At 46.6% G+C, this 20,338-nt stretch overlaps 1 protein-coding gene across 1 annotated transcript in view; it reads left to right on the top strand.

Moving 5' to 3' along the window:
* Positions 1-20,116, top strand: part of GFOD1 (Gfo/Idh/MocA-like oxidoreductase domain containing 1) — a 123,418-nt gene extending 103,302 nt beyond the window's left edge. Inside the window, exon 2 of the mRNA XM_009241435.4 lies at positions 18,013-20,116. Coding sequence (XP_009239710.2) covers positions 18,013-18,932 — 920 coding nt within the window. The 3' untranslated portion in view covers positions 18,933-20,116. The remainder of the gene's footprint in view (positions 1-18,012) is intronic.
* The last annotated feature ends 222 nt before the right edge of the window (positions 20,117-20,338 follow it).

Genomic DNA, 20,338 nt, shown 5'->3' with positions numbered 1-20,338 from the left:
CAGCTTCACAGAGATAGGCTGTCACTGAAAGGAATCTCGTATAACCCAGTGTTGAAACTGTGAACTTTCTCCAGTTAGCGGTTCCTGCAGTATCCAATAGATGTCAAGTAACAGAATGTTTCCCTCTAAATTTTAAAACACACTGCAGTTACCCTGAGTTCACCATGGGACCTCTGGATGCCTTAAGTTGGGAACCATGGTTCTAAAGCACAGAAAATAGTTGTGGAAAATACTAGATCTGATGGCAACCTGGGTGACCCCCCATCTCTTCTTCAGTAGGCTCTTAATAAATGTTTGTGGGATTACAAAGGAATATAAATCATTCTATTACAAAGATACATGCACGCATATGTTCACTGCAGCACTGTTCACAATAGCAAAGACATGGAATCAACCCAAATACCCATCAATGATAAACTAGATAAAGAAAATGTGGTACATGTACACCATGGAATACTATGCAGCCATAAAAAGGAATGAGATCATGTCCTTTGCAGGGACATGGATGGAGCTGGAAGCCATTATCCTCAGCAAACTAACACAGGAACAGAAAACCAAACACCGCATGTTTTCATTTATAAGTGGGAGCTGAACAATGAGAACACATGGACGCAGGAAGGGGAACAACACACACTGGGGCCTATTGGGGAGTAGGGTTGGGGAAGGGAGAGCATTAGGAAAAATAGCTAATGCATGCTGGGCTTAATACCTAGGTGATGGGTTGATAGGTTCAGCAAACCACCATGACACACATTTACCTACGTAACAAACCTGCACATCCTGCACATGTACCCTGGAACTTAAAATTTTTTTTAAAAAGTCTGGAGTTGAATGGTTACATGAAAATCCACAATTCCAGCTTGTATTAGCCTGTTCTCACACTGCTAATAAAGACATACCTGAGACTGGGTAATTTATAAAGGAAAGAGGTTTATTGACTCACAGTATCACATGGCTGGGGAAGCCTCACAATCATAGTGGAAGGTGAAGGAGAAGCAAAGTCACATCTTACATGGCGGCAGGCAAGAGAGTGAGTGCAGGGTAACTCTTCTTTGTAAAACCATCAGATCTCATGAGATTTATGCACTATCATGAGAACAGGATGGAAAAGAACCCCCCCTCCCCATGATTCAATTACCTCCCACCGGGTTCTTCCCATGATACCTGGGAATTGTGGGAGCTACAGTTCAAGATGAGATTTGGGTGGGGACACAGCCAGACCATATCACAACTTGATTTCTTCACCATCATATTTGACTGGCTGCCAGATTGCATTCAATATTGTAATATATTATAATCAAGATGAGCACAGATACACAGAGCCAGATTATGGGGGTTTGGATCCTGGCTCAACCACTTACTAGGATGTGAACTTGGGCCTTGACTCTTGAGGGTTTGGCTTTGTGTGTGAAATGGGAAGGACAATAACCTCTTCAGGTTTTGGGAGGATTCAATGAGATGATTCCTACAAAGCACTTTGCAGGTATGTGGTGGTAGTTACTGCTTCAATCAGCAAGTTGTGTGTGTGTGTGTGTGTGTGTGTGTGTGTGTGTTTTATTTCTCTTACTCCAGGGGGCACTTTTAGACTTCAGTGTGATTGAGCATGGTGACCTGTCTCAGGAGGAGGTGTTCATGAGAGGAGGGTGGCTGAGGGCTGAAGGGGAGGAGGAGGGGAGGGGATAAACCACCTGTCCACTCCCCTTCCCACTGGAGCACAAAGCAAGCCACACTTGGGCCTCTGTCCTTGTTCTCTGCATCTGACACACCTTTAGGGCATTGCTGTGTCTGAGACATCTAGACATCTCCCACATGCTCCACCCAAGTCCTGTGCAAGTGTGATGAGTGGCTGATTGTCCAGGAGCCCCAGGCCAGACTTGTTCCAGCACTGCGTCCATGCAGAACCATTTCCTGGGAATCAGTGAGTCCTTTCCATATGGAAGCATCCCCAGGATGTAGAAGGGAAACTTTTCAGCTCTGCTGGGACCCTTTTTTCAGGGGCTGGAGCCTTTATTACCTGTATCCTGGCCTCTTCTAGGGCCTCACGGTATTATGTGGAAGAGAAAATATGAAAACTTAACTCCTAGCCCATTTCCTTGTCTGTAAAATGGGGCTGCTGCCACCTGACACCACCAAGGCAGGCTGTGGGCTTCCAGCTTTTCAGATTTTGAACGAGTGTTGCTGGGACCAACACAGATTCAGGTGCGCCCAGTTTTCTGGGAGTTCTTGCCAACTGGGTTTCTGTCTTCAAAAACAGTCTGCATTATTTTTGCATATTGTTGCAAAAGTAAACAAAGCACCAGGACTCAGCCCAGCCAGCACCAGGGGCAGCATGACTGCTCTCCACCCCCAGGAGTGAGCAGTATTTCAGCCTTTCAGCCTTGGATGGCTGGGCTTGCTGAAACCCCATCTCATTCAGCTCAGCAGTTGTCATTGGGTCCCTAGGTGAAACATTAAGCACTGTCCCTTGGAGATAAGAGGTTGTAGGAGGGAAGAAATCCACTGGCTTCTGGGCTGCAGGAGGAAACCTTGGCTCTCTGGGGTCAGATGCTTTGTAAACATTCCCTTACACTCCTCACTTCTGTGTCTCGCCTTGTCCTTTTCTGAGGTTTCTGAGCTCTCTTGATAAGACGAATTTTCCAGCAATCCTCAGCCTAGTGAGGATGGTAGCATAGACCTATGAAAATATCAGCTTGCAACCAAAAGTGAGGTTTTGTGATTTGGAAAGAGGAGTTTTAATCTACAGCCTTCCATAGCTAGCTAAGCCTTCCTTATTTCCTGGGAGCAGTTAATAATGTGTGCAGCTAAGTGCTCAGGGAACCTCTACCCTCCATTTTTCCAGCCTTGACTCCCTGTGGCCACCCCAGCCAGCCAGCAATGCCAACACAAGTCTTCGCCAGGGGTGTGTATATGGCATAAATTGAACTTGACATTTGCTAAGCTGCTCCCGCCAGCACCCCATCATGATATTCACGTAGGCAGATCTGGGGGCTGCAGTTTTGCATTTTGTTTTCATTCATAAGAGCATCTGCCCAGGGATCCCTGGCAGAGAACACTACAGTAAGTGTATTCTTTGGTTTTATTTGTAACTACATCTCAGTAATAACTTTCTTCTTACAGTAGGCCTATTCCTTCCACAAACTTTTCCATATACTATTCATTTCATACTGTCAGTAGTCTTAACAAAAAGGACCAGATATCAGCTCTGCTTCACGGATGGTTTTTGCACATGGAATGAGTGGCAAAGCCAGATCTAGAACCCACATAGCTTTTGAGTCTGTATCTTTCCCATCCCCTGTGCTGCCACGCACTTACCTCCCTGCCACCAACTTGTTTTGAATTCTTGCAGCTGTAAGAGCTGACCTGTGTAGTTTTTATTTGGGTCTGTTATTGACTTGAGCAGACATTTATGAGCACTTTTCATGGGTCAGGACAGTGCCCATCTGTCCTTTCATCCTCAAAGCAGCCTTTTGAAGAAGGCGTTATTATTCCAATTTTATAGGTAAGTGAACTAAGCTGCTTTGGGCCACATGGCTTGCAAATGCCAGGTGAGAATTTCAATCCACGTCCGCTGACCCTCATTTCACTTCCCTGTCTGACAAATCACACTAGATCTTGGGCTGCTTTACTAATAGGCACTCAGAGCTTCCTCCATGTCCAAATCAATCTTTTCAGAAAGGGGTCCAGAAAGCTTGGAAACCTGTTGTACTCAAGAGGCATTTAAGTTGCCAACAACAGAAACTACCTGGCTGATTTTAGCAGAAGGGAATTATTTGAAAGGACCTTAGTTCCTCACGGAAATGTATGAGAGGCTGGGGAAGTCGGCTTGAAAAACGCAAGGAACAAAGAAAGGCTTGGCAGCTGGAACCACAGTCCAGATCACACCAGAGAACCCATCTGGTGTAGACAGACTCGGTTGCTTGCAGTGGTGCTGGCACTGGGTGATAGAAGCCGTCATTGCATCACGGGCATCACAGCCCTAGAAACTAGACGCTGCTACCCCCACTGCCAGCACAGATCTCCACCTTCCTCCATTCTCATGTACCAGGCCGGAGTGGTGTCCCTGGTTGGCCAAACCCAGGTGTGTGCCTATGGCTTTGCTGCAAAGCCTTCTGGGAAAGCAAACAGCTGGCGTGTCTTCTATGGGGGGAGGCTGTACCGCCCACCAAGACTCTCAGGTGGGAAATTTCCCAATCACAGCAAGGAGATTCAGGGGCTGGGCAGCTCCCCAAAATCACACATCTCTACTACCTTTCCTCCCCCAAACACACAAACACTCAATTATTGCACTGTAGGTTACTTGTCAGTTTTTACGATTACCGTCTTCCCACCACTCCCTGGGCCTTGGCACAGACTGCGTCTATCATGCAGAGCTGGTGCAGGTGAAAGTGCTCCGGGAAGTAGCACGTTAATCATGTTTACCAACTGCTGTGCGTGGAGCCCTGGAGCTGGTTTGCCTCCTGGCTGCAGGAGGGGTTTATTGCCTCTGTTAGGCCACGCCAGCAGCAGATGGGGTTCTCAAAAGCTGATTGTTTCCCTCTGCTTCTGGCTGAAGCAGGAGGATCTCTTGTTTCTTGGGGAGGAAGCATGGAGCACTGGGCTGCTTTCCTTTCTTGGGCAGGCTTTGGCCACTCTAGGTGTTTTTATCCCTCCAAGGATGTGCGTTCTTAGGCTGCAGGAGGTGGAGTTAGCGTGGTCCCGCAGTGGCTTTCCTGCTGGCACCTAGGTTTACAGAAGTGGAGTATGTGGCATGCCCATCACTGGCTGGTTCCTTTGGCTGAGATGAGAGGTGCCCACTTGCATAAGGCTGGGGCCCTGGGAGGGCTTCCTTTATTCAGCTGTGGGAATCCCGTAGGAACCCCAGCACTATAATGGCTGGTTTCCCCAGCCTCTCTCTTTCTTGATAATAATCTTTCAGTTGTCCTGGCAGGTTCACTGCCATGGATATGGAGCAACCAGCTATTCGCCTTCAAAGAGAAGAGCCACTGTGTTCTCCTATGTCAAGCCTCCAGCCCTTCTTGCTTTCCAGTTCTTTCATCTTCAAGCTCTAGACTCTGCCCTCCTTTCATTGATTTCCCAAATCTTCTCAATACAATGCTGGGGCCTGCTGGGGGTGGAGCCTGAGGGGTTGGCGCTTCCTTTATTAACCCACCTGGTAGTTCTGAGGCTCAGTCGTTTCATCCTATCCCCCACTCCACTCATGTGAAAAATGGAAAACGCGGGGCTTTGGGACCACAGAACTGAATTTGCACCCTGGATCTGCACATATCTCTGACCTTGGGCAATCATAATCTCTAAGCCTTAGTTCACCATTTTCTACAAATGGGAGTGATGGCGCTGGAGTGGTGCTTAAGTGAGCCAAAGGGAAGCCCCTGATGCCAAGTGGATACATAAAATTTTAGCTCCTTTTCTCTTCCTTGTGCTCTTTTCTGCCCCAAGACTGAGGCTCTGGCCCTGCTCTGCACCTGTTTCTGTTGCTACTGCCTACAGGGAGCCCAGAGCTGGGGACACAATCTCATTGATAACAAGGGACTAAAAATTGATCTTAAAAACCCTAGAGCACCTCACTGAGTCTTTCTTTTTGATGGAGTAAAAACTACTGAAGGAACTCAGAAACAAAGAGAGGTTTGGAAGGAATGTAGACATATGTCTGAGAATACTTGAGACTCTTCCTCTGTGGGGGTTTCTAGAGCTTGCAGGCAGGTAACACAATGAGTGGACAGGGCTGGAGGAACTGTGGGAGGTAGAATTTTAAGAGGACCTTTGCCACTTGGTGTTACTTCTGTGATTAGTTCTATGGCAAAAAGGGGATCATCTGGATGGGCCTAATCTAATCACAGGAGCTCTGGAAAGGTGGCAAAGTCTCTCTCACTGGTGGCAAAAGAGGAAGTCCGAGGGCTTCCAAGCACGAGAAGGATCCAACTTCCTCATACTGTTGCTGGCTTGAAGATGGCAGGGCACACAGCACGAAAGTGGGCACTGTAGAAGCTGACAGCCAGCAAGGAGATGGGGACCTCAGTCCTACAGCCACAAGGAACCAAGTTCAACCAACAGCCTGAATGAGCTTGGAAGCAGATTCTTCTCCAGAATGATTGTGTGAAACCCTAATCAGGGATCCAGCTGAGCCCACCTGAACTTCTGTTCTAGAGAACGAAAAACAGTAAATGGGTGTTGTTTTAAGCTGCTCAGTTTGTGCTGGTTTGTTATAGCAGCAATACAAAACTAATACAGGACAGCAATGCACTAGGGACTGGTGAGGACTGTGGTATACTGGAGATGTACATGCCATCTAACTGTGGAAGCCACTAGACAGCTACAACTGAGTGTTGTCATGCAGGAGGCTCTGCAGAAGAAACCCAATGTTTCTGGATTTTTGCATTTTTTGAGACCAAAACTTAGGACTGTGTGAAATATCTTGGCTTTAAAAAAAAAAAAAAGTATCTGCTGGGTAAATACACTTGTGATCCCTTCACTAAAGCACAACCTGCCTTGAATAGAGAATTTCCTACATTTATTCTGAGATGTTGCCTAGTTTAAAGTATCTTGCCTTCCCACTGTGCACACAGTGAGGATAGTGTTTCTCTTGAAGTATTGACTTGCAATCAACAAGGAGATTCTGAAGTTTTGTTGGGGACTACGTGGGGGCTTTGGGAGATGACAGGAGGTTCCCAGCTTTTTGGATGTGTGATGAGGTTTCACACCATACTTGGGAAGAGAAAGCATAGATTCCTTTATTTCTTGACAGCCAGGCTGACCGCCATTCTAGGCCTCCATCCTGTTAGGTGGGTGGGTAGGAGGAAATGGAATTGTAGTTCAACCCAGCAATCTCACCCAACCCAATCATTTGTGTTTTCTTGTATCTCAGCCTCTTTTACATGACTCTGGTGACCCAATGTTTGGCATTCTGCTTTTTCCTCTTCCACTCCAGAAATTGGCTCTTTCTATGGGGATAGTGTGGCTTATGAGACTCTGGCTCTGTCCCTTGGATCCAGGGGGTACACTCTGAATCCTGGCTTGTCCAAGCATGGAATGGTGGTGTAGGCTCAAGAATGGCTGTTCTAGGCCACTTTCTAGAGTAGTGACCACTGAGGTACAGTGGTTGTCATTTGGCTATTTTGGACCAATTATAGCAGGACTCAACTGCTGGAGTTCACAGTCCTGGCCATTCTCCTCTGTCCCCAAGTCCCTGACCACTGTCACCACTGTATCCAACTCCAAGCCTCTGTTCTCCCATGGGCCCTCTTGCCCTCGTCCGACTTCCCTGCCCCCTCACACTCTGGTCTGTATGTGCCACCAACACGAAGAGGAGGGCTGCCCCAGGCCTCCCTGCATGGGAAGCTGGCCACTAGCTTGGAAGGTCTCTTGGTTCTACATACCTACCTGTTGTTTCTAGACCTCTACCCTTGGTCTCCCTTGGGCTGGAAGTAGCAAACTTTTCTTTTCTCTCTTGGGGAATGCCCCTGCTGGAAGGAGCTGGCTAGTGACTCCCCAATATCACATCTGCATTCTCAACTGTAGCCTCAAATATAAGCTGTAGAGATGGAGATGTATGGGATTTACCAATACCAGAACATTGGAAACAGAAATTGGTAACAGAAATTGGAAAGTGTTTCAGGAATAAATGCTTGTTACATATGTGATAGTTTCTGTCATTAGATGACCAAATGCACATGAAGCAATCTGAGAAAATCCCTGTGCTGATGGGGGTTCCTGGGCAATAAGAGGGCCCAGGCAACAGGCTTGAGTCATGGGGGAGGGTCCACAAAGGGGTTGGTGGGATAGGGGCTTGGCCTTATGTGGGGGTTGAATGTAGAAAGCACTTGAGCAATTAATTCAGTTCAACACTAAGTCCCATCACCATCAGCCATCCTGACTTCCTTTCATTGGCTGTGACCCTCTTTGAGAGCCCACTGATAGCCCCAGGAGTTTTGACACAGGAGCTGAATATGAGTCACTCTGACCCATTTCCATTTCAAGTGTGAAATTAGGATGGAAACTTAATCAAATTGCCCTGAGACTTCAGATGTCACCCAGCAGAACATCAGGCCTCCCATCCCCACCACCCTGGTTTCTGAAGCTCATTGCAGTCAGTCGCATGATTGTCTTCAGAGCCCTCCTTTTGTGCTATGTGCTGCAGACATTGCACATATGTGCACAGGCACGTACGTGTAGCCAGCAAGAATGGGAGCGTGTATCTCTGGGTGACATGAGTGCAAAGAATAACCTAGCCAGCCTTAAGAGAAGGGTGGTCAGAAGGCAGGAAGAGTGCAAAAGTTCAAATCAGACCCAAAGCACAGATTGATGGGAGGAATAAGTCCTAGCGTTCTATAGCACTGTAGGGTGACTGTAATTAGCAATAATTTATTGTACATTTTCAAATAGCTATAAGGAGAATACTGAATGTTCCCAACACAAAGAAATCATAAAGATTTGATTTCTTTGGCATGGGTGCGGTGGCTCACGCCTGTAATCCCAGCACTTTGGGAGGTCGAGGTGGGCAGATCACCTGAGGTCGGGAGTTCAAGACCAACCTGACCAACATGGAGAAACCCCGTCTCTACTAAAAAATACAAAATTAGCCGGGCTTGGTGGCACATGCCTGTAATCCCAGCTACTTGGGAGGCTGAGGCAGGAGAATTGCTTGAGCCCGGGAGGCAGAGGTTGCTGTGAGCTGAGATTGCACTATTGCACTCCAGCCTGGGCAACAAAAGACAAGAGTGAAACTCCATCTCAAAAAAAAAAGATTTGAGATGATGAATATGCTAATTACCTTGATCTGATCACTATATATTATATGTATTGAAACATCACTATATACCCCAGAAATATGTATAATTATTATGTGTCAATTAAAAAAACTTATTTTTGGCTGGACGTGGTGGCTCTCACCTGTAATCCCAGCACTTTGGGAGGCCGAGACGGGTGATCACTTGAGGTCAGGAGTTCAAGACCAGCCTGGCCAACATGGTGAAACTCTGTCTCTACTAAAATTACAAAAATTAGCCAGGTACATTACAGGTGCATGCCTGTAATCCCAGCTACTAAGGAGACTGAGCAGGAGAAGGGCTTGAACCTGGGAGGTGGAGGTTGCAGTGAGTTGATATTGCACCACTGCAGTCCAGCCTAGGCGATAGAGCGAGACTCTGTCTCAAAAAGAAAAAAAAACAAAAACAAAAACATATTTTTTAAAAAGACTAGGCTGGCTTTGTAGCTAGACAATCTGGGTTCAAATTCCAGATTTGACTCTACTACTATTGAGTTGTGGAATCAGAGGCAAGTTGCTTACCCCTCAGAGGCTCAGTTTCCACATCTGTAAGATGGGAACAGGACAAGTACCTGGTTGTGTAGACTAAAACATGAAAATGCATGCAAAATACTCAGACTCCTCTGGCACAAAGTAAGTACTCAATAAATGACTGTTGTTGCTATTTGAAATTGTGCCATTTGTACTATGAGCTGATCAGACTAGTCTTTTGAGTTGGGAAGTTGTATTTATGTTAAGAACTTTCATGGGGATTGAAAATCGGGGATTTAATCTCTCCAAATGGCCTCTTTTAATGTATATGGAGGAAGGGACAGAGGGAAGAGTGGAATTTAGACCAGTCAACCCTGATAATACTTCTACTTCTCTTGCAGTTTCCAAGTTTAAAAAAAAAAAAAAAAGCGTAGTGTGTGTGTGTGTGTGTGTGTGTGTGTGTGTGTTGGGGGAGCAGGAAGGAGATTGCAGGAAGAAAAATAAAAGAGGAAAAAGAGCTGGCCTAAATGGAGTGTTGCAGTAAGTGAGTGAGAGAGTGAAAGTGACTAAATGTCCCATGTCTCAGGGTGCAGAGATGGAGGGATTATAAATAGCTCTGCCTGTTCATATGCTTAGTTCTGTTGAAACCAGAGATTTGTCTTTGACCTGACTTTTTTCTTTTTCTTTACTCTAAACTCCAGTTCTGCTTACTCTTTCTTGAATCACAGATTATTTTAAGATTCTAATGAACCTCTCTCAGAAAATTGCTCATCAGGATATACACACAACATTTTTTTTTTTTTTTTTTGAGATGGAGTCTCGCTCCATCACCCAGGCTGGAGTGCAGTGGCGCGATCTTGGCTCACTGCAAGCTGCACCTCCCAGGTTCATGCCATTCTTCTGCCTCAGCCTCCTGAGTAGCTGGGACTACAGGCACCCGCCACCACACCCGGCTAATTTTTTGTATAGTAGAGTCAGGGTTTCACCATGTTAGCCAGGATAGTCTCGATCTCCTGATCTCATGATCTGCCCGCCTCGGCCTCCCAAAGTGCTGGGGTTACAGGTGTGAGCCACCGCACCTGGCCATACACACAACAGTTTTTATAAACAGTCCAGTATTAGCAGTTTCCCAGATTCTACATTAAACACCATTAATCTTATTTTAGACCATTTTTTATACCTGACCCAAACTTCTGAATGATGAATAGGCAAGCTCCTATGCATGCTTCAGAACCCAGCTCAAAGGTTCCCTCTCCAGCAAAACTTTCTTCCGTGCCCAAATTGGTTGGGCAGCCCTTCCTTTATGGTTTCATTGTTTATCACTTTCTGAGATCTGCATTCCATAATCACGCCTTTCTTGATTGGTCTCCTCTACTAGACTGTGAGCTCTTATTCATCTTTCTTACTTATTTTTTGGTCCCAGTGCCTAGCACAGAAATGTTGAAGGAACAGAGTATAAATGAAGATAATGAGTTCCCTACTTGAAATGCAAAGCAAGCCGTCTCTACCTTCTGCAAATGCGAGGAAAAAATAGGAAGCCGTATCTGATGGGACTTCTTTCAGGGGCTCTGCCAATCTGCTGGGACAGCTGCAAGCCAGCCTGCAGAACTAGCATCCGTTTTGGCTTCGAGAAGATAAGGGGCTGTCAACACAAGTGGAATGATGGGGAGGAACTCGTGGAAAGTAGCATTGCCTCCGAGATTTCCACCATGATTAGATCAGGGAGTATGTGATTGGAAATGTGCTCACGGGGAGGGATGCTTGAGGTTCCAGGCTGATTATGTTAGGGAACAGCCCTGGTCCCTGGGTGGCCAGGTGTCAGCCATCCTTCAGGTACCCAGGGATAACTTCCTTGATGAAGGGCAGCAATGGGTACCTGCTCTGTGGGACAACAGAGCTCCATCTTTCCCTAGAGGTGTGAATGGGAAGCCCCTTGCCCAGACTCCCAGGGGTACCATTTGGATCAAGTGTCAGTCCCACCAAAGCTCTGATCTGTCCTGAGATAGGAACAGAGACTCAGCCACAACTTGGAGACCCTGAGCTTGGAGGATATAAGGGGAGCAGCTGCCTGAAGGGCTTTAGGGTCTCTGGGCTGGAAACTCTTCCCTATAGCACAGATTTCTCAGGAGGGCCATGAATATTTTGGCTTGGTTACAGAGAACACATTCAGCAGGCTTTGGAGGGAGCTGATTTTCCATTTCCCCGTGAGGTATCTCAGGAGGGCAGTAAAGCTCCTTCTGAAATTATTTAACTTAAAAGCTTCTGACGAAGAGCAGGCACACTGCCTTGCACATAGCACTCTCACCCGTCGGAAGTTTCCCACGGATCTCTTTTTGCTCCTAACTGCAGCACGGCGACATAGGTTGGAAGGTATCTCTCAGCTCCACCATTTTAAGGACAGATAGCTTTGCTTTATTTGCTGCTGAGAGGATCTTGTCTTAAAATTTTAGGTTGGTTCAAGCCCCAAAGCCTCCAAAAGACCCAGCTTTAGCTCTTTGTTCTCACACAAAGGGCTGCCTGGTCTTTGTGGAGTGAGTTGTGAAGGCCTGCCCAGAAGACCCAGACCAGTCCCCGTGTGCTCTCTGCCACTCACCCGTGGTCACACTGCATCACATTGACAAATGCGGCAACCCTCCAAGACAGCCATTTCTGGATGCAGGGACAGAGCCCTCACGGGGGCGAGCTGAGCATGGAGCCGTGGCGTGATGGCTCACAGTCCTGGATGGATGCAGCGGAGTGACCCTCATCCATCATACCCGCATGTGCACAGAAAGCCCCTCCCGTTCCTCTACCACCATTGAGAGCACCAGGGGACTTTGCCAGACCTCTGCCACCACTTGGGGAATGTTTGGGGCTTGGCAAAACACAAAACATACTTTCTCAGGCACTTCTTGTTTTCATGGTTTTCATTTTTCACTGCCTGTTAATCTGGAGTGAAAGAGAGTCCATATGTTCCAAGTCCCTTTGCCTAATTCTCTGCAGCATGATTTTTATCTCTGAAATTGTTTGAAGTCCCAAAGTTTTTGATCTTTTTGCCTTAGAAAGAGGGCACCACATTTTGCCACAAGAGGATGTAAACCTGAGACCTAAAGAACATGTGTTGGCCTGGTGCTCCCAGAGGCGTGTGGACACAGCATGGGACAAGTGGCTCCCTCGTCCTTTCAGGGAAGTTGTTCACCTAGGAGTAAGAAAGTGCAGACAGCCTCCTTAGGCTGTGCAGAGTGACCTAGAGCAGTATTCTTTTCTCATGGCAAAAGGGGGAAAGCCTTTGTAGGTTTCTCCATTAGAAAATTAGCCATGGCTGTAAAGAGCTTATTAAAAAAAGGGCCTCTGCCTCTGCCTGAACCCCTCATTTTCTGTCTTCCCAGTAGAATCTACTTACCCTCAAGTCAAAGAAATGTCATAGCCACGTGCTTAGGGAAGAGTGCAAGACTGCCTCTACTTATTTCCTACATTAAATGGAGAGAGAGTGCTTTTCTCTAAAGAGCCATTTTGGTGCTTTCTCCTATGCTAAGGCAGATGATTGTCATGAGAACATCAAAGACCTGTGGTATTTGCTGGAGAGCCGAGCCCAAAGCCCAGGTTGACAGACAGGCAGTTTGCAGAACAGGTATCTGTGTGCTTTCTTAGGGAGAAATCCCAGCATACAGTGAATGGCATCTGACACACCCAGGATTGTGGGGTATGTCAACCACACACTCAGACAATGCAAGTTCCCTTTACGTTGCATGTGGTTTTAGGGATGAGGGGAATGCTCTGTGCCACACTAATCCACCTACACACATACACACACACACACATACACACACACACACAGTGTCTGACTAGACGTCTATACTTAGAATTGTGCCCCTTTAGCAAGAACATTTTGATAGCGAAGATTTGGGTGGGGAAAAGCTGGAAAAAGAAAAAAACCTGAGGATCTTGAGGATCTCAGAGTGGGCTTTTCAGAAGCCCCCTGAGAGAGGTAGGGTAAGGGAAGACTGCAGAGAAAACAAACTTTGCTTAGCAATTTGTGAAGGGTCTGCTGGCTCTGCATTTTGGGTTCCTTTTAGAACTGGAAGGATTATCTTATTTTTAACAATATGTCCCAAAGCCTTTAAGAAGTTATTGTACAATGTATGATGGTGCCTGGGCCTCAGAACTGGAGGGGATCCGTGCATGGGTTTCAGGTTGTGGCAGAGTTTTGTGCATCTGTCTGAGTTGCATGTTTTGGAGAGACAGTCCACAGCTTTCACTAAGAATCATAAAGAGGTCTTGAGCAAATGGAGCAAGAAGACCTGGCGACAGAGGCCGGGACTCTGAAGCTTTCAAGATTCAGGGTCAGCAGAGCCTTCTACCAGCTCTACGGGGCTCAGGAACTGGGATGGGCCCATGAGAGCTGGGACCTGCCAGCTCCCCTAGACTTTGGAGGACCCTTTTCCCATTATTGTGAGTGCTGTCCTTCAAAGGTCTTCCTGTCTCTTTGTGGATTTTTTTAATTAGCATTTTTTTTTCTGACCATAAAATTACAAATTTAGAAAATATGGAAAAATGTAGTGAAGAAAATAAAATCAATCATAATCCTACTAATGCAACCACTCCTGCTAATCAGAGTAAACCTCCTAGGGTTTTTCTTTTTCTTTTGTCATTTTAGAGAGGGTTGAGACCATATATGTCTATGAATAGAGCCCTTTTCATTTAACATTACATCATAATCCTCTTACTTGCCATTGAAAAGTCTTCATAAGCATCATTTTCTATGATTGCACAATATTCGATTATATGGCTGCGTGACAGTTGACTTACCCCTTTTTCTGTTGGGTATTTGCGTTGTTCACAGTTGTTTTGTTTTTTTGTTTTGAGACAGGGTCTCACTGTCACCTAGGCTGGAGTGCAGTGACACAGTCATAGCTCACTGTAGCCTTAAACTCCTGGGCTTAAGTGATGCTTCCACCTCAGCCTCCTGAGTAGCTGGGACCACAGGCATGCACCACCACGCCTGGCTTTTTTTAAGAAATGGGATCTTACTCTGTTGCTCAGACTGGTCTCAAACTCCTGGCCTCAAGTGATCTTCCCAAAACTCTGGAATTATGGGCGTGAAGCCACCGCATCCAGCCTCTGTTCCCAGTTTTTTGCTATAATAAATAATGCAGTCAAAACTATCTTTGGGCAAGAAGCCATGCTTGCATATTGGATTAGTTCTTTATGATAAATTCCTAGAAGTCTCGTTTGACTTTTGAAGACATTGTGTGTTAAGATGTTGCTGAGACCCATCTGTAAAGCGTGAATGTTGCAAAAGACTGTGGGCAAAAAGGTGGGGCAGGCAACAAGGTTTGCTGGGTTCCTGCTGCACATTGGGTGCACCACAAGGTGCTGTGGGTATCAATGGAGACTTAAGCATTAAAAGACCCAGCCCTTATCCTCGAGGACCTTACTGTATAATGTGGAGCCATATCATATATATTAGGTTGGTGCAAAAGTAGTTGCAGTTTCACTGTTAAAAAGAGGGTACCACAATTACTTTTAGTGGCAAAACCGCAATTACATTTGCACCAACCTAATAAATAGCCTGAAGAGATGTCTGTATCCCAGATCCCTGGGGAATCCACACATGAGTCTCGGGATGGAGTTGCATTTTTGTGTATCATGTCATGTTCATTTTACATCTTCTGGAGCTTTCATCAAAATCTCTTTATCTATGGAGCTGCAAAGAATTCCATGCAATCATTATTTTGGGTGTGTAGAGAAGGGATATGGGTCATTTTTCTCTAATTATTCTTCTTTTATTATTTTACTTTATAGTTTTTATAATAGAAAAAAATAAAAAACTTTTCTTAAGTACCATTAATATGACCAATAGCATATACTAAGGAGATGGCAGTCAGGATCCTGCTTTTGGGGACCTTGAAATAGGGTGTGGTAGAGGCCAGAGCCTACACCCAATGGGTGTGAGGCAGATTTTGGCAGTATTTGTCACCTGTCCCTGCAGTTACCTACCACTGCATTTACATATAAATCTGTTCCTGGTAGCATGAGCTGGTGTTAGATGAGCCTTATGCCTACAGGATCATATTGTCAGAACATAATGTTACACAGGTGTGTGGCGCTTTTGGCGATACAAACCAATGTTATCTCATCTCTCTGCCAGAGCCTCAGTCCTCATCTGGTTGCTAAGCACTAAAAGAGCTTCTCACTGCTATTTCATGGCCATCAGGGGCACCAGCCCAGCTCTGCCAACATAGAAAAAAAAGCAAGGAGGTGTGGTCATTCTGTAGCCTCCAGGCTTTTCACTCAGGGCCAGAACTAGATGTGCACGTGGAAACTGACAGCCATCGTTTGTATTTCCTTTCTGCAATCTGCACTGACCAGTTCTAGGATTTGGCTAGCTCTTCCAGTGGGAAAATGAGAAAGCCATGTGCCAGGCTGTGGCCCTGGACAGACATCTGTAATCTCACAACTTCTACAAAACCCCATCTTAGCTCAGCACGTTGTAAGGGTTGGTGGATTTTGTCAATTGAGTGTCTGTAGTCAGGACAAGTGGGATAGGGTGGTGTGTGTCTCATCACCCCATTTCTCTTGGGGTCTCTCCCACATCTGTGGCTGGAGTGCCCAGGTCTCCATTAGAGGGTCTATGGGTGAGCATGCCTAGACCACAGAGACCTGCCCCAGGACAGGTGCTTTGACTCCCAAGTCTTTTTGCCTAGCATCTGTTTTATCTGACTTGCTAACAAATCTGTGTCATTCTTTTTTTTTTTTTTCTTGCCCTCCAGTTGGCTGTTTCTCCAGGTCCAGCTGAGTTGTTTTTCTTCTTCCCTGACTCTTGGCTTCCATGGAATAAATCCCTTTCTCATTCCCTGCCACTCTCCTTTCCTTTGATCCTTTGTTTTCCCCAGACCCAGAACCACTTAGTCTCCTAAAAGGCTCAGAGAGGCGTTTTGGTCTCTGTGTAGTTTATACACACATTACAGTCATCACATAAGACTAAGTCTTATTTGGCCTGACCTCCACTGGCCAAAAGCAACATACCCCACCCTGAAGCAGATGGGGATCAGGGAGGAAGCAGGCACTGCCAACTCCTCAGATTTAGGTGATATCCGCTCTTTAAAGGAAAAGAAAAACTTTAAATGAACACATCTGTGACCACTGCCAGCCCTAATCCGGAATGCAAAATAAACAAGCATGATAATGCTCAAAATACAATCCTGGGGAATTGTGGGGGGTGGAGAGGGGAAGACGTCAGCCAAAAGCTTAGACCTTCAAAGGGTATCATTAAGAAATTCTTCACACTTAATTAGACTTACCTTGGCTAGGATTTAAGTTTATGTATTCTGATTCTGTCCAAATACAGGCATTCTTCTCCTTTCACTATATGATTTTTAATAATAATACACTTTTACTAAAAATATTTTAAATATAAAATACAACATATAAAACATTTTATATATAAGATAACTGTAACAATATATTTTATATGTAAAAAGATTATATTGTATACTTTAATAGTACTATCTTATATTTTGTATTTAAATAATATAAAAGCATAATCTATTTCTGTTTAAAATGTTATAGATTTATATAAATAAAATATTAAATGAAGCATTTTTACTATCTTAGGAAATATTGTTAAACATTTCTAAAATATAGGTTACTTAAATATCTTAAAATAAACCTTACTATTTAAATCAATACCAGACATTTAACATTAAAATTAAGTAATTCAGGGCCTTTTGGGACCAGGACACCTGTAATCCCAGCACTTTGGGGACTTAGAGGGTAGGGGACCACTTAAGACCAGGAATTTGAGACCAGCCTTAACAATATAAGGAGACCCCTGTCTCTTAAAAAAAAGATTGGAGACCCCATCTCTTTAAAAAAAAAAAAATGGCTGGGCACGGTGGCTCACGCCTGTAATCCCAGAACTTTGGGAGGCTGAGGTGGGCAGATCATGAGGTCAGGAGTTCCAGACTAGCCTGGCAAACATGGTGAAACCGCATTTCTACTAAAAATACAAAAATTAGCTGGGCATGGTGGCAGGCGCCTGTAATCTCAACTACTCGGGAGGCTGAGGCAGGAGAATCATTTGAACCCAAGAGGTGGAGGTTGCAGTGAGCCGAGATGGTGCCATTGCACTCCAGCCTGGGCGATAGGGTGAGAATCTGTCTCAAAAAAAAAGTTTAGCTGGGTGTGGTGGCACCTACTGCCTGAGGCAGGAGGATTGCTTGAGCCCAGAGATTTGAGGCTGCAGTTAGCTATGATCGCACCACTGCAATGCAGCCTGGGGAACAGTGAGATTCTGTCTCAAAAACAAACAAACAAAAAACAACAAATTAAGTAATGCAACATAAATATTTAAAGTAATATTGAAATATATAGAATATCTTCTTTTTATTTTCATTATTTTTTATTTTTTGAGACAGAGTCTTGCTGTCCCCAGGCTGGAGTGCAGTGGTCAGAACATAGCTCACTGCAGCCTCGACCTCCTGGGCTCAGGTGATCCTCCCACTTTGGCCTCCTGAGTAGCTGGGACCACAGGCGTGCACCACCACGCCCGGCTCATTATTATTATTATTATTATTATTATTGAGACAGGATCTCTCCATGTTACTCAGGCTGGCCTCCAACTCCTGGATTCAAGGCCTCCTCTGGCCTTGGCCTCCCAAAGTGCTGGGACAACAGGCATGAGCCACCACATCTGACCTTCTTTTTCTATTAATGTGAAATATTTTAAGATCTGACCCAGGGACGCGCGCTCGGACATGGTCCTGCCCCGCTGACCGCTGTCTTCCTCCCACCCGCAGGTATCGGCAAGAACGTCATCTGCGACCGCACGGCCACGCCGCTGGACGCCTTCCGCATGACCTCGGCCGCTCACTACTACCCCAAGCTCATGAGCATCATGGGCAACGTGCTGCGCTTCCTGCCGGCTTTCGTGCGCATGAAGCAGCTGATCGAGGAGGGCTACGTGGGCGAGCCGCTGGTGTGCGAGGTGCAGGTGCACGGCGGCAGCCTGCTGGGCAAGAAGTACAACTGGAGCTGCGACGACCTGATGGGCGGCGGCGGCCTGCACTCCGTGGGCACCTACATCATCGACCTGCTCACCTTCCTCACCGGCCAGAAGGCCGTCAAGGTCCACGGGCTGCTCAAGACCTTCGTGAAGCAGACTGACCACATCAAGGGCATCCGCCAGATCACCAGCGATGACTTCTGCACCTTCCAGATGGTGCTGGAGGGCGGGGTGTGCTGCACCGTCACCCTCAACTTCAACGTTCCCGGCGAGTTCAAGCAGGATGTCACTGTGGTGGGCTCAGCCGGGCGCCTGCTGGCCGTGGGCACCGACCTGTACGGGCAGCGCAACAGCGCCCCGGAGCAGGAGCTGTTGGTGCAGGACGCCACGCCGGTGAGCAACTCCCTGCTTCCGGAGAAGGCCTTCAGCGACATCCCCTCGCCCTACCTGCGCGGCACCATCAAGATGATGCAGGCGGTGCGCCAGGCCTTCCAGGACCAGGACGACCGGCGCACGTGGGACGGGCGGCCCCTCACCATGGCCGCCACCTTCGACGACTGCCTGTATGCCTTGTGCGTGGTGGACACCATCAAGAGATCCAGCCAGACGGGCGAGTGGCAGAACATTGCCATCATGACCGAGGAGCCGGAGCTGAGCCCCGCCTACCTGATCAGCGAGGCCATGCGCCGCAGCAGGATGTCCCTCTACTGTTAGCACAGACTGAGAACCTCGGGGACTTGAGCCTTCTGCAGGAGATGTCCACAGAGAGGGAAGGGCCGAGGGGAGAGGGTGGCCGTGGGGAATGTGGGGATCAGGGAGGTGGAGGGACAGTGTGAATAAATGGCATCTAGGAAGGTGAACTCCAGTCCCGGTGACCCACCCCAAACCAGACTGTTGGTGGGCTGAGCTCCTAGCCTGGAAGCATTCAAGAGAGCCCTGGGAGGATCCCTGCTGGGTATTTGCAGGAGAGTTGTTTGGTTTAGCTGCCTCTGCTGCCCTTTACTGTGACAAGCAAGGAGGGGTTGCGTCCCTCCCTACCTCATCCATCCCACACACCTTGGCCTTCTGCAAGCCAAGTGGTTCTGCAAGGTCAAGGCACTAGTATCAGATGGCAAGCTCAGTGCCTGGGACACCCACTGATGGCAGGAGAAGGCCCATTTTCACAGTCCACAGAAGCCTGTTAGGCTGGGGTTGGGGGTGGGATGGGCTGGTGAGAAAGTTCAAATTCCAGGAAGCTACTTTTTATTGGATGTAAGGTATCTAAAGGCAAAAGTGCTTAGTAGCAAAGTGGCCACCTTTTGATTGATTGGGCTTCCTCATGGGAAGCACTGAGGGTGTGTCTTTGTACTTGGTTCATTGCCCTTCACCTGGTGGAGAAAGAGAGGTCAGAAATAGCAAGGGAAAAGCAGGACTCCCAGAAGCCACAAGGAAAGAGCACAGGCTGCAGCAAAGCAGGGGCAGCAGAGAATAAAATATCTCTTTGAACTTGTCAACAATTAAAAAACTGCAAGGAGTCACCTTATAACACTATTTCCAGTAAAGGTGGAATTGAGTATCAGAGGGATTACTGAGGTGTTAAGGTAGCCATGCCACGTGGCTCTCCAGGCAGGGCCAAGGAGACAGCACAAAGTATGGGTTTGACCATAAGCTCATATCCTGCCCCCAAAGACTAGGGAGAACTGTGTGCCTCAGTGTTGCAGTGTGAATTCCTAAATAGAGGGTAAAGTGAGCCTAGCCAGGGAGGTGTTTGGGGCTCTATCACCCATCTCTCCTACCAAGCTGGGCAAGAGCTTTTAGGAGATTCATCCAGCTTTGTGGATTTAAAAAGGAAGCCTTCAGTTCCAATCAGAATCCTCTTTCCTTTAAAAAAAAAAAAAGTATTTTCCTTAGCTCCAGCATTTGCTTTCAGGATTCTGACACCTGAGAATTTGGGGGTAGGTACTAAACAAAACAAAACAAAACAAAAGGACAACAAGGAACATTATTTCTAGTGTTTCTAAAATGGGGATTTAGAACCCCCTAAGGGGCCATACTTAGGCTTGAGAAGGCTAATGTTGGAAAAAATATGTTCTTCTAATTGGTCTCCTGTCTGTCTTGTCCTTGAACACTCTGCTTACAGA

This window comes from Pongo abelii, chromosome 5 (assembly GCF_028885655.2).
Source record: "Pongo abelii isolate AG06213 chromosome 5, NHGRI_mPonAbe1-v2.0_pri, whole genome shotgun sequence".
NCBI classification, from domain to species: domain Eukaryota; kingdom Metazoa; phylum Chordata; class Mammalia; order Primates; family Hominidae; genus Pongo; species Pongo abelii.
This window is presented reverse-complemented; position numbering and strand designations above follow the sequence as displayed.